The sequence below is a fragment of the Macaca fascicularis genome, chromosome 12, assembly GCF_037993035.2.
Source record: "Macaca fascicularis isolate 582-1 chromosome 12, T2T-MFA8v1.1".
NCBI classification, from domain to species: Eukaryota; Metazoa; Chordata; class Mammalia; order Primates; family Cercopithecidae; genus Macaca; species Macaca fascicularis.
Genome location: NC_088386.1, coordinates 98,122,922 through 98,140,255, shown reverse-complemented (window position 1 = coordinate 98,140,255; position 17,334 = coordinate 98,122,922). Strand labels below are relative to the sequence as shown.

General features: G+C 42.6%; 1 protein-coding gene and 2 non-coding genes across 18 annotated transcripts in view; all 3 read right to left on the bottom strand.

Moving 5' to 3' along the window:
* NOP58 (NOP58 ribonucleoprotein) overlaps window positions 1-17,334 on the bottom strand; it is a 36,266-nt gene that overhangs the window by 13,737 nt on the left and 5,195 nt on the right. For 9 of the 16 annotated variants that reach the window (XR_012421380.1, XR_012421379.1, XR_012421378.1 and 6 more), the window contains 5 exons: window positions 15,009-15,085; window positions 12,842-12,894; window positions 7,892-8,013; window positions 5,733-5,869; window positions 2,508-2,572 (listed from right to left, as the gene is read on the bottom strand). Coding sequence is in view for 8 of the 16 variants with exons in the window: in XM_065525885.2 (XP_065381957.1) it covers window positions 2,508-2,572; window positions 5,733-5,869; window positions 7,892-8,013; window positions 12,842-12,894; window positions 15,009-15,085 (454 nt within the window). In the remaining 8 variants the exon portion in view is untranslated. Of the gene's footprint in view, window positions 1-213; window positions 1,645-2,507; window positions 2,573-5,732; window positions 5,870-7,891; window positions 8,014-12,516; window positions 12,635-12,841; window positions 12,895-15,008; window positions 15,086-17,334 lie in introns of those variants that run through there. The other 7 variants (XR_012421381.1, XM_074009763.1, XM_074009765.1 and 4 more) reach the window with 4 other exon arrangements.
* Window positions 12,654-12,738, bottom strand: LOC123568169 (small nucleolar RNA SNORD70). The gene has a single exon (XR_006691390.1). It is a non-coding gene; the product is annotated as a small nucleolar RNA SNORD70 (small nucleolar RNA).
* LOC123568168 (small nucleolar RNA SNORD70) lies at window positions 13,669-13,756 on the bottom strand. The gene has a single exon (XR_006691389.2). It is a non-coding gene; the product is annotated as a small nucleolar RNA SNORD70 (small nucleolar RNA).

The following is a 17,334-nucleotide window of genomic DNA, read 5'->3' as shown; positions in this document are numbered from 1 at the left end:
AGGTTTACGCCATTCTCCTGCCTCAGCCTCCCGAGTAGCTGGGACTACAGGCGCCCGCCGCCTCGCCCGGCTAGTTTTTTTGTATTTTTTTAGTAGAGACGGGGTTTCACCGTGTTCGCCAGGATGGTCTCGATCTCCTGACCTCGTGATCCGCCCGTCTCGGCCTCCCAAAGTGCTGGGATTACAGGCTTGAGCCACCGCGCCCGGCCTAACCTCTAGTTATCTCTATACTTCGGTCTCTGAGTTCACCTATTTTAGGTACTTCATATAAGCAGAATGATGCAGTACTTTGTGACTATTTCACTTAGCGTAAGAAATGAAATGTGTGTCAGAATTTCATTTCTTTTTAAGGCTGGCTGACATTCCACTGTGTGTAGAGGCTGGGTGTACGTTATCCAAATTGCTTGGGACCAGAGGTATTTCAGAGTATTTGCAAACACATGTGAGGTTATTTTGAGGATGGGACTCTTTTGAGATGGAGTCTCGCTCTGTCGCCCAGGCTGGAGTGCAGTGGTGCAGTCTCGGCTCACTGCAAGCTCTGCCTCCCGGGTTCATGCCATTTTCCTGCCTCAGCCTCCCAAGTAGCTGGAACTACAGGCGCCCGCCATCACGCCTGGCTAATTTCTTGTATTTTTAGCAGAGACGGGGTATCACCGTGTTAGCCAGGATGGTCTCGATCTCCTGACCTTGTGATCCGCCCGCCTCGGCCTCCCAAAGTGCTGGGATTACAGGCATGAGCCACTGCGCCTGGCCGTTTTACGTAATATTTTAAAGAATTTTGTGCATAAAACAAAGTTTTGACTGTGGCCTATCACATGTGGTCAGGTGTAGAGTTTTCTACTTGTGGATTCGTGTGGTAGCACAAAAAGGTTTAGATTTTAGAGCATTTTGAATTTCAGATTAGAGACATTCAAGCTGCATCCACAAGGCAGTTTATCCATTCATCTGTTAAAAGGTATCTGGGTTGTTTCCATTGTTTGGTTTTGTAAATAACTGTTATGAACATTGGTGTGCAAGGAACTCTGAGTTCTTGTTTTTAATTCTTTTGGGTATAAATCTAGGAAAGGACTTGCTGCTTGAACACATTTCTTTTTTTCTCTTTTTGGAGATAGAGTCTAACTCCATCACCCAGGATGGAGTGCAGTGGCGCAATCTCAGCTCACTGCAACCTCTGCTTTCTGGGTTCAAGTGATTCTCCTTCCTCAGCCTCTTAAGTGGCTGGGACTATAGGCGCACACCACCTTAACTGGCTACTATTTTGCATTTTTAGTGAAGACAGGGTTTCGCCATGTTAGCCAGGCTGCTCTTGAACTCCTGAGTGCAGGCAGTTCACCTGCCTTGGCCTCCCAAAGTGCTAGGATTACAGGTGTGAGCCACTGCGCCCAGCCGAATACTTTTTTGTTTTTTTGAGACGGAGTGCTGCTCATGGTGTCCAGGCTAGAGTGAAATTGTGTGATCTCAGCCGACTGCAACTGCCAACTCTCGGGTTCAAGTGATTCTCCTCCCTCAGCCTCCTGAGTAGCTGGAATTACAGGTGCCTACCATCATGCTCAGCTAATTTTTGTATTTTTTTACTAAAGATTGGGTTTCACCATGTTGGCCAGGTCTCAAACTCCCGACCTCAGGTGATCCACCAGCCTTGGCCTCCCAAAGTGTTGCGATTATAGGCGTGAGCCAAGGCCAAATGCATTTCTAAAATAGAAATATGATTAAGATTTTGAGTTTTGTGGTTTTTTTTTTTTTGTGAGATGGAGATTTGCTCTTGTTGCCCAGGCTGGAGTGCAATGGCGCTGTCTCGACTCACTACAACCTCTGCCTCCAGGGTTCAAGTGATTCTCCTGCCTCAGTCTCCCAAATAGCTGGGACTACAGGCATGCACCACCAAGTATGGTTAATTTTGTACTTTTAGTAAAGACGGGACTTCTCCATGTTGGTCAGGCTGGTCTCGAACTCCCGACCTCAGGTGATCCTCCCGCCTCAGCCTCCCAAAGTGCTGGGATTACAGGCATGAGCCACTGTGCCTGGCAGCTTTTCAGCTTTCTAAAAATCATTTAATGACACAGCAGAACATACAACTACAAAGATTCCACTTATGTTTTTAACATTTTCATGGAAAAACAGAAATGAATTAATTAATGTAATGTTAACTCTGTGATTCATATAATCTCCAAATAGTCAACCTCTGCCTCCTGGGTTCAAGCGATTATCCTGCCTCAGCCTCCTGAGTAGCTGGGATTACAGGTGCACACCACCATGCACATCTAATTTTTTTGTATTTTTAGTAGAGACAGGGTTTTGCCATGTCGGGCAGACTGGTCTTGAACTCCTGACTTCAGGTGATTTGCCCACGTCGGCCTTCCAAAGTGCTGGGATTAAAGGCGTGAGCCACCGCACCTGGCCTCCTTTCTCTTTCTCAACAGATAGAATCATAAAAGATACAGTTTCAACAGTATGAAAACGCATGAAGGACAGAGCAACAAATCAGACTTTGCATGTACTATACTTACAAATTGCCTGAACAATCATTGTGTCTACTTTATCAGCGCTAAATTTCAATCTATATCGAGACAGGCTGGGAAAAAAGGGGAAAATAAATTAGTAAGATAGCATCTAGGGAAAGCATTTAAATTAACACCTTAAAGTTTTTTTTTTTTTTTTAACTCAAATCAGCCTGTAGTCAGAGCTATAATTGGTTTTTCTAAGAAGAAAAATCAGCTAAGTAGAAATGCACCATGCAAGATCAGAAAATACACACTAAAAAAACCACAAAAAACTATGTATACTGCTACCACCTGTATTTCTGTAACATGAATGAGTTTATGTATGAGTGACAAATAGAATAAGCTGTGTAATACAAAAGTCATATTGGACTGGACATGGTGGCTCACGCCTGTAATCCCAGCACTCTGGGAGGCCAAGGTGGGCAGACCACCTGTTAGCAGTTCGAGACCAACCTGGCCAACATGACGAAACCATGTCTCTACTAAAAATACAAAAATTAGCCAGGTATGATGGGGCATGCCTGAATCTCAGCTACTGTGGAGGCTGAGGCAGGAGAATCGCTTGAACCGGGGAGGCAGAGGTGGCAGTGAGCTGAGATCGCGTGCTACTGTACTCCAGCCTGGGCAACATAGCCAAGACTCCGTCTCAAAAACAAGCCATATTGGTTCATGCAATCTTTTATAGCACACATTAAGCTTTATACTACCAGTTAAGAACTTTGCTGGGCACGGTGGCTCACACCTATAATCCCAGCACTTTGGAAGGCAGAGGCGGGTGGATCACGAGCTCAGGAGATTGAGACCATCCTGGCTAACACGGTGAAACCCCGTCTCTACTAAAAATACAAAAAAATTAGCCGGGCATGGTGGCGAGGGCCTGTAGTCCCAGCTACTTGGGAGACTAAGGCAGGAGAATGGAGTGAACCCGGGAGGAGGAGTTTGCAGTGAGCCGAGATTGCACCACTGCACTCCAGCCTGGGCAACAGAGGGAGACTCCGTCTCAAAAAAAAAAAAAAAAAAAAAGAATTTTGCAGCACTCTTAACATCTGAAAACAGAAAGCTGTGGAGTAACAATATTGTTTGTATATAAATGTTTTTCATCTCAGCACAATTAACATTTTGGGCCTAATTCCTTGTTGTAGGGGCTGCTGTGTGCATTATAGGACCTTTAGCAGTATCCCTAACTTTTATCCACTAGATGTTCGTGGCAGACCCCACCCCACCTCCAATTTTGACAACCAAAAATGTCTATGGACATTGGCAAACGCCCACTGAGGGGACATCTGATTGCCCTCGATAGAGAACCACTGCTATACACAATGCAGATTTACCCAAGTTTGGATTTGTGACTCAGTTTCACCATTTGTTCTCTCTTAGAAATGCTTATTACAAAGCTCTCCCTGACCTTTGTGCATTTTCGCTCTTAACTCTAACTTAGCAGCTTCAACCCTTTCAATCTATGCCCACCTTTTAATTTTTAAATAGACCTTTTTTTCTTTTTTTTAAAATAGACCTTTTTTAATTGTAGTTTTTTTTTTTTTTTTTTTTTTTAAAGACGGAGTCTTGCTCTGTCACCCAGGCTGGAGTGCAGTGGCGCGATCTCGGCTCACCGCAAGCTGCACCTCCTGGGTTCATGCCATTCTCCTGCCTTGGCCTCCTGAGTAGCTGGGACTCTAGGCACCTGCCACCGCGCCCAGTTAATTATTCATATTTTTAGTAGAGACGGGGTTTCACCATGGTCTCGATCTCCTAACCTCGTGATCCGCCCACCTCGGCCTCCCAAAGTGCTAGGATTACAGGCGTGAGCCACTGCACCCGGCCTGCAGCATTTCTTTAATATGAACTTAAGATGTCTTTTGAACTGTGGTAATAATTTTATTAGGATTACTATTTGATAGTACTGATTACAAAATTGCATAGGTTTTGAGCAACTACCTACCATTACTTTCTTCACAACCCTGTTAACTGTAGTGCAATTCCAGAGTATTATGCTTTTCATGAACAGATATATCACAACATAGCAATAATGCCTATTCTAAGGGACTTCTAATTAAATATGATAGGGTTAAGATGCAATTAAAAATAGGGACATGGCTGGGCATGGTGGCTCACACCTGTAGCAGCGGCACTTTGGGAGGCTGAGGCAGGTGGATCACTTGAGCCTAGCAGTTCCAGCCTGGGCAGCACGGCAAAACCCCGTCTCTACAAAAAGTTAAAAAACCAGCAACGGATGGTGGCACGCACCTGTAGTCCCAGCTACTTGGGAGGCTGAGGTGGCACTGTTTGATCCCAGGATATCAAGGCTGCAGCTGCCTTGGCAAGTTCGCACCGCTGCACCCTAGCCTGAACAACACAGTGAGACCCTGTCTCCAAAAAAAAAAAAAAAAAAAAAAAAAGAGCCCAGTCGTGGTGGCTGAAGCCTATAATCCCAGTGCTTTGGAAGGTTGAGGCGGGTGGATCATTTGAGGTCAGGAGTTCAAGATCAGCCAGGCCAACAAGGTGAAAGCCCGTCTCTACTAAAAATACAAAAAATTAGCTGGGCGGTAGTGTTGCACGCTTGTAATCCTAGCTACTCGGAAGCTGAGGCAAGAAAATCACTTGAGCCTGGGAGGCAGGGGCTGCAGTAAGCTGAGATCACGCCACTACACTCCAATCTGGGTGACAGAGTAAGACTCTGTCTCAAACAAAACAAAACAAAACAAAAAGAGACACATGAGGTCTTGCTATGTTGTCCCAGGCTAGTCTCAAACTCCTGGTCTCCCGGAGTTGGGATTACAGGGGTGAGCCACTGCACCTAGTGCCTCATTAAATATCAGAGTAAAACAATCAAAACACAATACACACCTACCCCATAAGACCAGCAGATGACAGAATTTGGGGAAATATTAAGTAGATGGAGGAGTGGCATGACTTAGCAGAGATAAAAGAAGGAAAGCCCAAGAAATAGGGGATCCAAGATCAGAGGAGTAGAGAATTCCTTTGATGAGGTTTTGAGGTTTTAAGAATCCAGACAATGGAGCCAGACTGCCTGGGTTCAAACCCTGGCTTTACCACTTACTAGCTGTACTGACCTTGGGCATCAGTTTCATCTATAAATGAGGATATTACTATAATCGTCTTCATAAGGTTCTGATGAGGTTCAAATGAACATTTGTAATATTCTTAGAACAATGCTATGTTAAGTGCTTATCAAATAATAGTAAGTTGACTTTATTTTCCAGTAATTCTCACCTGTGAGCCAATCCAAGACACATAGCTGCCATTTCACGTGGTTCTACCCCAGGGATTAATCCATCCATTTGTGAACGAATTCCTCTCATAAGTTCATTAACAACAGGACTATGGATACAACTGAGATTCAGCTTTTCCTACGAGAACAAGAACATCTATATTAAATAAAGAAAAAGAAGACTTACCTGTAGTTATTATTATTATTTTTTGAGACAGTGTATCGCTCTGTCACCCAGGCTGGAGTGCAGTGGCACAATCTTGGCTCACCACAACCTCCACCTTCTGGGTTCAAGTGATTCTGCTATGTCAGCTTCCCGAGTAGCTGGGATTATTACAAGAATGAACCACCATGCCCAGCTAATTTTGTATTTTTAGTAGAGACGGGGTTTCACCATGTTGGCCAGGCTGGTCCTGACCTCAAGTGATCCGCCTGCTTCAGCTTCCCAAAGTGCTGGGATTACAGTAATGAGCCACCGTGCCCAGCCTGAAATTATTTCTTAAATATTAAAGTGGCACTGACTTAAATATATGCATTTCTCAGCTGGACAAGAAGTATAATTTCTAGTGTGTTTGTAGATTACTTGAGTGTATCATTGGTGGAAGTAAAAACTGATACAAGCTTCCAGAAGGCAGCTTGGTTATGTAAGATAAAAGCTATAAAAAGATTAATATAATTTGACCAAGTAGTTGGTTTAAGGGGATCTTTTACTACCTGTTACTTAACTTTCTTTTTAAATTACAGGTTATGCTGGGCGCAGTGGCTCACGCCTGTAATCCCAGCACTTTGGGAGGCCGAGGTAGGCGGATCACAAGGTCAACAGATCAAGACCATCTTGGCCAACATGGTGAAACCCTGTCTCTACTAAAAATACAAAAATTAGCCGGGCATGGTGGCAGGTGCCTATAATCCCAGCTACTTGGGAGGCTGAGGCAGAATCTCTTGAACCCAGGAGGCGGAGGTTGCAGTGAGCCAAGATTGTGCCACTGCACTTCAGCCTGGCAACAGAGTGAGACTCTGCCTTAAAAAAAATTACAGGTTGGACATGGTGGCTCATACCTGTAATCCTAGCAATTTGGGAGGCCAGGGCATAGTGGCGGGTATCTGTAATCCCAGCTACTGGGAAGGCTAAGGCAGGGGAATCCCCTGAACCCAGGAGGCAGAGGTTGCAGTGAGCTGAGATTGTGCCACTGCATTCCAGCTAGGGCGACAGAGCGAGACTCTGTCTCAAATAAATAAAATAATAAAATAAAACAATTAGCCGGCATGGTGGCACGTGCCTGTAGTCCCAGCTACTGAAGAGGGAGGATTGCTTGAGAACGGGAGGTCAAGTCTGCGGTGAGCTGTGAGAATGTGCCACTGCCTGAGCTCCAGCCCTGACTTTCGAACTGTTCTTTTTCTTTCTTTTTTTTTTTTTTTTTGAGATGGAGTCTTGCTGTTGCCCAGGCTGGAGTGCAGCAGCGTGATCTCGGCTGACTGCAAGCTCTGCCTCCTGGGTTCATGCCATTCTCCTGCCTCAGCCTCCCAAGTAGCTGGGACTACAGGCGCCTGCCACCATGCCCAGCTACTTTTTTGTATTTTTAGTAGAGATGGGGTTTCACCGTGTTAGCCAGGATGGTCTCGATCTCCTGATTTCGTGATCCTCCTACCTCGGCCTCCCAAAGTGCTGGGATTACAGGTGTGAGCCAATGCAACCGGCCCAAATTGTTCTGCTTTCTGCATTTGGGAGGCTATTTTCCTAGTCTTTCTATCCACTCTCACATTTTATTTCATCTTCAGCAATACACCCCTACTAAAGTTTTCTAATAAACACATTTCTAAAAAATATAATGACCCCATTTTTGTTGAAAAAAGAAAAATGTGGCTAGACAAAAATATAGCATAATATACATAGAATGTTAACATTATATATGGGTAGCAGATTTGTTAAAGACAATTTTTATCATTTTTTGTTTTTCTATATCTTCTACAACAAATAGGTATTGCTTATTTGCTTGGTTCAGCAGATGTTAGGGGAAATCCATTATCATGCAGCTTAGAGAAAAGAGAGAAAAAAGTATTAAGAACTTATGATAAGCAACTTATTACAAAGGCTAGGCTTTGTAGTTGGTATGCTGTGAGATCTGACTAGCAGGCATGACCAAAAAAATCATGACTTTACCTTTATGACCCCTCCTAGTTTAGCATCAGCTACTGCCAGCGGTTCATGGGCTTCTTTTACTATTTTCTTCAGAACTTTCTTCAGCTGCTTATTGATTTTGCCCTCCATCAGAGCTGTGAATGCTTTTCAGGAAAAAGAAAAACAAAAGCATTAACTCTCAAATTTTTAACTTTGAGACCTTGTCCTATTTGACATTTAAAAAAATAAAATAATGACGAGTTGATGGGTACAGCACAGCAACATGGCACAAGTATACATATGTAACAAACCTGCACGTTATGCACATGTACCCTACAACTTAAAGTATAATAATAATAATAAATTTAAAAAAATAAATAAATAAAAAATAAAAAAATAAAAAAAAAAATAGACCTTTCAAAGGGCTTGAATTTAATGTTACTTCTGAAATGAAACGATATATGTTTTATAAGTTACAAATTTCACAATTTCATTTGATCTTCCCACCCTCATTTTTGCTACAGAGTCAGGGGTAAAATCAGGTACAGAGTTTCTTCCCTCTCACAAGAATCTTCTCATGAACTCAAGAGAGAATCATGAAATCTTAGAAACAATCTTTTTGGGAAGACAAAATAGATTCACTTTCCTTTGTCATTTCAAATAGACCGTCCTGAAATACCCTAAAATCACATCAAAACTAGTAAAAATGAGTGTAATCATTTTCAAAATTCTGCCACAACATAAGCGTGTTTGAGTGAAAGCCTTACCTTTGCTGTATCTCTGCTTGTACACCTCCAGCAATGTAAAACTTTGTAGCAAAGGCTACCTATTCTATTTTGAGACCACTGGTATTTCTGGGAAGTTCTAAATCGGCTACTTTATAATACTCATCCTTCCTTAGACCTTTATTCCCATTTTCTGGACCCACATGAACTAATACCTCTTCGGATATTTATTTGACATTTGACTGACGTAAAAGTATGCTTGGGTTACCCAGGCACGGTAGCATGTACCACCAGCCTGGCCAACATGACGAAACCCTCTCTTTACTAAAAACACAAAAATTAGCTGGCCCTGGTGGCTCATGCCTGTAATCCTAGTTATTCGGGAGGCTGAGGTAGAAGAATCACTTGAACCCAGGAGGTGGAGGTTGCAGTGATATCGTGACATTGCACTCCAGCCTGGGAGACAAGAGCAAAACTCCATCTCAAAAAAAGAAAAAAAAAAAGAAAAATGCTTGGAAGGAAGGAAGGAAGTCAACAATTTCCAAGGTAAGGCAGTTTGCACTTAATGAGTAAGGTCTTGCTCTTCCCTCCAGATTGTATATCCATTTGAATTATGATCAAATGGATAATCCCAGCACTTTGGGAGGCTAAGGTGAGCAGATCACAACGTCAGGAGATGAGACCATCCTAGGCAACATGGTGAAACCCCGTCTCTACTACTAAAAATACAAAAATTAGGTGGGCATGGTGGCGTTCACCTGTAATCCCAGCTACACGGGAGGCAGAGATTGCAGTGAGCTGGGATTGCGCCACTGCACTCCAGCCGAGGATCAGTCTCAAAAAAAAAAAAAAAAAGACTTGCAAGTTGAAAACACAATCAAGAATAAAAATAAACCATTTCATGTAAATAGCATATATGAATGTCTGAAACCAATACAACTTCAATGTCATACCCCAACAGACCCAATTTCTTTCTTTTTTTTTTTTTTTAAATGGAGTCTCGCTCTGCCGCCCAGGCTGGAGTACAGTGGTGCAATCTCAGCTCACTGCAAACTCCACCTCCCGGGTTCATGCCATTCTGCCTCAGCCTCCCGAGTAGCTGGGACTACAGGTACCCACCACCACGCCCGGCTACGTTTTTGTATTTTTTTTTTTAGTAGAGACGGGGTTTCACTGTTAGCCAGGACGGTCTCGATCTCCTGACCTCGTGATCCACCCGCCTCGGTCTCCCAAAGTGCTGGGATTACAGGAGTGAGCCACCGCGCCCAGCCCAGACCCTATTTCTTTATTTAAAAAAAAAAAAAAAACAAAAAACTGATGGCCAGGAACACTTGTTCGTGCTTGTAATCCCAGCACTTTGGGAGGCCAAGGCAGGTGGATCACCTGAGGTCAGGAGTTCGAGACCAGCCTGGCCAACAGGCAAAACCCCGTCTCTACTAAAAAATATAAAAATTAGCTGGATATGGTGGTACCACCTGTAATCCCTGCTACTTAGGAGGCTGAACCCAGCCTCCTGGGAGAATTGCTTGATCTTAGGAGGTGGAGACTGCAGTAAGCCAAGATCGTGCTACTGCACTCCAGCCTGGGTGACATAAAGAACAAGACTCTGTCTCCAAAAAGAAAAATTTGAGAGGGGGTATCACTATACTGCCAAGGCTGATCTCAAATTCCTGCCCATCTTAGCCCCTCAAAATGTTGGGATTATAGGCATTAGCCACTGCGCCTGGTCTCATCAAACTCTAAGGCTATGAGGTTTAAAATGTACATTGTGACATTAACAGTCATTTAGTTGTAGTTCTGTCATGTCAAAACTGCCTCGTAACAGGCAGTGAGAAGTGAATTCTCAAAAAAGGATTCTGCTCTCTTAATTAGCTGATGTTCATTTAACTTTCTGGTGAAAACAGATAGGAAAAGGCACTGTAAATGTTTCTATGACAGCACTCCTGACAAAATTCACTATTTTCATTCATTTTCCCCAAAGTATTTATTTATAAACCTTATATAGGAATTTGACAGTACAGAACAGTCTCTGCCCTCATGGAGCTTAGACTGGGAGGGGAGGGGGGAGTCTGACTTTAAATTCTCAACTACTATGGCATTTTGTCCATTTACTGTACATTACTTAATTTTACGTTATTTTTCAGACAGAGTCTCGCTCTGTTGCCCAGGCTGGAGGGCAGTGGTGCAATCTTGGCTCACTGCTACCTCCGCCTCCTGGGTTCAAGTGATTCTCCTGCCTCAGCATCCCGAGTAGCTGAGACTATAGGTGTCTGCCACCACACCTAGCTAATTTTTGTAATTTTAGTAGAGACGAGGTTTCACCATGTTGGCCAGGCTGATCTCGAACTCCTGACCTCAGGTGATCCACCTGTCTCGGCCTCCCAAAGTGCTGGGATTACAGGCGTGAGCCACTGTGCCTAGCCTTATTGTACATTACTTTAAATAACACAAAGAAGCTAGGTAAAGGAATCTAGAAGGCTGGGCGCGGTGGCTCAAGCCTGTAATCCCAGCACTTTGGGAGGCCGAGGCGGGTGGATCACAAGGTCAGGAGATCGAGACCATCCTGGCTAACATGGTGAAACCCCGTCTCTACTAAAAATACAAAAAACTAGCCGGGTGTGGTGGCGGGCGCCTGTAGTCCCAGCTACTCGGAGGCTGAGGCAGGAGAATGGTGTGAACCTGGGAGGCGGAGCTTGCAGTGAGCTGAGATCGCGCCACTGCACTCCAGCCTGGGTGACACAGCCAGACTCCGTCTCAAAAAAAAAAAAAAAAAAAAAAGGAATCTAGAAATACTGCTCAAATTTCAAGTTTTATCATCTGTAACATAGAGATGATGGTTATCTTCCTCACAGGATTCAAGAATTAAATAACAATTATGAAATCATAAATATAAATTTGACAATCAGTATGTGCTCAACATATTAGGTATTAATAGTAAAAACCTGCTTGTTTGGGCAAAAGCTTGGCTTGTCCATTTAATACAATTTAATAAGGACTGGCCAGAAATATCCCAAGCAGATTAAAGATCATATGCAAAAAAGAATTCAGAAGACACTCCTTGACATCAGGACTGCAGCACACTACATCTCCACTAGGAACTGTTCATATCCCAGTGTGTGTCAACAACACCCCCTAGAGTTGGAATACAGGTAACACAATCTTGCTTGGAATTTTACCAAATTTTTACCCATACTTACAAGCTGTGATGAACAGGCTATCTTTTAAAAAATTCTCCCAGTTAATATTGCCACAGTTGTTCTTTATGGCTGTATATAACTCTAATTACTGAGGGGTTGGTGAAGCTGGAGAACTATGTTTATAAAACAAAGAAACTGGCCCTATGGGTCTTCCTTCAGTTTACCCCTCTGCCAAGGTTAGGGTGGTCTGTTATGTTCCAGAATGTTTAGTTGGATTCCCAATTTTCGAACAAAAACTGTACCTTTCTCCTGTGGTTATTTAACACAATTTTTTGCATCTGTCATATTCTTGCCCAGCTTTAAGCCATATTCTTCCTCACAGTCCTTCATTTTCAAACTACACTGCCAAAGAGTTGGCTGATTTGTGATAGAGAATTTAGGCAGTTGAAAATTCAATGATTTGGGCTTTATATCTGCTCTTCCTGTTTTCCCCAACACTTAAAAAAACAAAACTGTAAGACCTACCGCAGTCAATTATAGTAAATAAACCCTACCACTCTGTTGTCCCATATGAAATCTAGTTGAAGAGTATGAGTCATCCATTCTTCTAAATCTTTTAAAAACAACACCTCTGTCAGTTTCTGGATAAATCTGAATATTGATATGCTTTTTTTGAACTAAAAATCTATAAGCCAAGAAGAGCTTTTTAAATTATTTTTTCAACTGTGAATCCTGGCTGCTCTCAAGATTACAACTCTACCCTTGGATTAAAATGAGGAGAGAGCTGTGTACTTGACCACATTACCTTGGTCCCTTGTAGAACACCTTTTACTGAATTGTGCTTCAGCATTATGTTGCTGGTTTCCACAGGGAGATCAACTTAACCACTTCTCACCTCTCCTCACACATGGGGAAAATCAGCCCTACGGTGAAAAAAGCTAACTCAATGTTGTCTCAGTGGTAGTGACGAATGAGTCAGATCACTTAAATTCAGTTCCAGTAAGAATGCATCATTGACAACATTGAATAAGGTTAACACAGGCAACTGAAGCAAACAACCTTTTAACAAGAAAAGCAAGCGGCTAAGACTTAATTTTTTCAAAAAAGCAACCTTCTAGTTTTTACTTTACCTGCTAATGCTTCTGCTGTATCCTGAAATTTCTCAAAATGTTTTAGCTTTACTCTAGAAAAAAAGAGAGAGAAGCATGTTATTGGGGGTGGGGGACAGTGCATTGATTCAAAAGCCACATAACTTGGAAAGAAGTGCTTGACTGTTTCCAAAGCACACACCAATAAAACATGCCTATCATTGTGTGTCAGGGTGTGAAGTTAAATATTCTTCATAAAATTACTAGTTTTTCTAAATGTTAGACTAGTAATGCTTGGATTATTAAAAGAAAGTTGTAGGCTTTGAAGGAAACTTTGGCCAACTGTAAAGATGTTGAAGCTTTAATACAAACTCCTGTTGCATAAAGCCGTACAGAGATGACTTTATTATACAGCATAGAACTGACTCAAGAAAAAGTATGTGGGTCCCTTTTAAGAATCTCATGATATTCATTTGTCTATCCTGTACAAATGCCATTAAAAAAATAACTTATTGTCAGATCTCATTCTTGTTACATCCTACCCTTTATGTTTTTGAGACAGGGTCTCCCTTCACTGTCACCCAGGCTGGAATACAATGGTGCAATCACAGCTCACCGCAGCCCTGACTTCCCGGGCTCAAAGGATCTTCCAGCCTCAGTCTCCCAAGTAGCTAGGACTATAGTGTGCACCACCACGCCCAGTTAATTTTTGTTTTTGGTAGAGTTCCCTATGTTGCCCAGGCTGGTCTTGAACTCCTGGGCTCAACTGATTCACCTGCCTTGGCCTCCCAAAATGCTGGGATTACAGGAGTGAGCCATCACGCCCGGCCTCAGGGCAGTATTTTATGCAGAAAGAAACATATAGTTGATTCATTGTTGTCTCAGTGGTAGTGACGAATATTGAGTCAGATCACTTAGATTCAGTTCCAACAAGAATACATCATTGACAACAACGAATCAGATTAACCCAACAAAGCATATAACCCTTTAAGAAGGAAAACTAGTCTTCTATTTGCCTAAAACACAGTATCATCTTTTTTTTTTTTGAGACAGGGTCTCACTCTGCCACCCAGACTGGAGTGCAGTGGCGCAATTTTGGCTCACTGCAACTTCCACCTCCCAGGCTCAAGGGATTTTCCTGCCTCAGCTTCCTCCGAGTAGCTGGGATTACAGGCATGCGCCACCACGCCTGGCTAATTTTGTATTTTTAGGAGACATGGGATTTCACCATGTTGGCCAGGCTGGTCTCGAGCTCCTGACCTCAAATGATCCACCCACCTTGGCCTCCCAAAGTACTAGGATTACAGATGTGAGCTACCGCGCCCAGCAACAGTGTCATCTTAAGCAAGGTTTTCTTACCTCGTAAAGGAACATGCTAGTGTGGTCCCTTAAATACACATAAAAATACGAAGATTTAGGCCGGATGCGGTGGCTCATGCCTGTAATCCCAGCACTTTGGGAGACCAAGGCTGGCGGATCACCTGAGGTCAGGAGTTTGAGATCTGCCTGACCAACATGGCAAAACTCTGTCTCTACTAAAAACACAAAAATTTGCTGGGCGTGGTGGTGAGCACCTGTAATCCCAACTACCTGGGGGGCTGAGGCAGAAGAATAGCTTGAACCCAGGAGGCAGGGGTTGCAGCGAGCAGAGATCGCGCCACTGCACTCCAGCCTGGGAGACAGAGCAAGACTGTCTCAAAAAACAAACAAACAAACAAAAAACAAAGATTTAAGATCTACACCAAGAATGAATCTTCCATGAAATTGTGATGAAGGAAAAAGAAGTTCATGCTAGTTTTGCTGTTGCACCTCAAAAAGCAGGTTACAACCCCTGTGTGTGGTAAGTGTTTAGTTAAGATAAAAAAGGTATTACATTTGTGTGTGGAAGACATGAAGACAAATGTGTTCCTGACAGCAATCACATTTGGTACTATCCGAGGTTTAAAGTAACCACTGGGTTTTCTGGAACATAATCCTTGGGGTAAGGGAGGGACTACTGCCTCTAAATTAATTGAGATGGCCTATACTCCAAATAAAATATTTGCAATAATTAGGTTCATACCAAAATTATTCCTGAAACAGATTTCAAAACAGAAAACTACGAACGTAACATTATCAGGAAAAAATGTAAAATTATCAGGAAAAAATGTAAAAAATAAAACAAACTCTAAATGTTAACTGCTAAATTACTGATTTCAAGATTACTTACATTTTGTTTGCTTTCTCTGGAGTTTCAAATTCTTTCCATAAACTATCAACCTCTTGAAGTTTCTTCTCATTTAGAACCTATAATAAAATGTTTAGTTTTCTTTAAATGGTACAGGTTAGGCATACACAGCTGCATTCTTCAAGTACAATTTTACATGTAAAATGAGGGTGGTAGAAGCTATTTCTTTCACTAAGATAATGAACTAGTTTTCCTACCATGTATATATTTTTGGTCAAATTACTAGTTCGAATTGCCCATTTAACAGCTGAATGGAATTCAGATCTAGTCCAGTCAGATGTAGTACAGTGGCTATTCACAGTCTAGGATCTACCTGGCCTCAAGTGATATCCCTGCCCCAGCCTTGGACCATAGCTGGAGCTACAGGTTCTGGGGGGTAGGGCAGGGAACCTACCTTTCTTTTTATTTTTTTGAGATGGAGTCTCACTCTGTAGCCCAGACTGGAGTGCAGTGGAGCAATCCTGGCTCATTGCAACCTTCACCTCCTGGGTTCATGAGATTTTAGGGCCTCAGCCTCCTGAGTAGCTGGGATTATAGCCATGCACCACTGCACCTGGTTGAGAACCTTTCTTTTAAAAGAGCCATTAATCCCTTTACAATAAAGTACTGTAATAATTAAAAACTTTTATTTGTGCCAGGTGCGGTGGCTCACACCTGTAACCCCAGCACTTTGGGAGGCGGAGGCAGGCAGATCACCTGAGGTCAGGAGTCCGAGACCAGCCTGACGAACATGGAGAAACCCCGTCTCTACAAAAAAAGAAAATACAAAATTAGCTGGGCGTGCTGGCACATGCCTGTAATCCCAGCTACTCGGGAGGCTGAGGGAGGGGAACTGCTTGAACCCAGAGGCGGAGGTTGCAGTGAGCCGAGATTGTGTGACTGCACTCCAGCCTGGACAACAAGAGCAAAAAACTCCATCTCAAACAAACAAACAAAAAAACCTTTTATTGCCTACTTTCAATAGATATTCATAATTTACTGCTATGATCATCCTAAATGAAAGTATTATGGATTTCTCTAAAACTATCACCAATTGTGAGACACATCTAGATGTGTGAAATTTTTTTAAATGTAGGGTAATCAACAAAATACTCATCAACATTCAGGTATATATTCTCCAAGACTTTGAATGTCTGTGCAACGCATTTTAGGAATCACATTAAATGTTGTTTTTTTTTTTGAGATGGGGTCTAGCTCTGCCACCCAGCCTGGAGTGTAGTGGTGCAATCTTGGGTCACTGCAACCCCACCTCCTGGGATCAAGCGATTCTCCTGCCTCAGCCTCCCGAATAGCTGGGATTACAGGCGTGCACCACAACACCCAACTAGTTTTTGTATTTTTAGTAGAGACTGTGTTTCGTCAAGTTGGCCAGGCTGGTCTTGAGTTACCGACATCAGACGATCCACCTACCTCAGCTTCCCAAAGAGCTGGGATTACAGGCGTGAGCCACCACACCCAGCCCCCTCGTATTGTTCTGAAGCAAGACCTAGACATTTAATTTTACCTGTTAATATTTCAGTTTGTATCTATAAAATATAAAGACTTGTTTTAAAGCTACTATTATTGTAACAACAATGCTAAAGATTGCCATGGTAATAGTTGCATACTATTTCTACTTAGAAATGGGAATTATTCTATCTTAAAATGATAAAACTTAAAATGGATTTTTGTATACAAATATTTATCATTACCCTGGCTGAAAAGAAATGATTAAAAATTTGAGACAAAAAAATTTTGAGACAAATGTAAAACAGAAAATGTAGCAATATCTCTGAGTTTCTTATTTAGATTGTCTTTATTAGCAATGTTTTCTTCAAGATGTTGTTGCACAGTTGGGAACACAGTGGTTTTGTCATAGTAATGGTTTTGGCTGTCATAACATAGTCTTTGAAAACCTTTGTGTGCTCATGAATTGCCCTGATTTTATTACATCTCCTTTGTTATTTTAACTTCAGTTTAAGAATGGTGATGGTATCTTTTATTTTATTTATTTATTTATTGAGACAGAGTCTCCCTCTGTCGCCCAAGCTGGAGTGCAGTGGCACGATCTCAGCTCACTGCAAGGTCTGCCTCCCGGGTTCACGTCATTCTCCTGCCTCAGCCTCCCGAGTAGCTGGGACTACAGGCGCCCGCACCATGCCTGGCTAATTTTTTGTATTTTTAGTAGAGACGGGGTTTCACCGTGTTAGCCAGGATGGTCTCTATCTCCTGACCTCGTGATCCAGCCGCCTTGACCTCCCAAAGTGCTGGGATTACAGGCATGAGCCACCTCACCAGGCCGGCAGTATCTTTTAAATATGGCAATTTT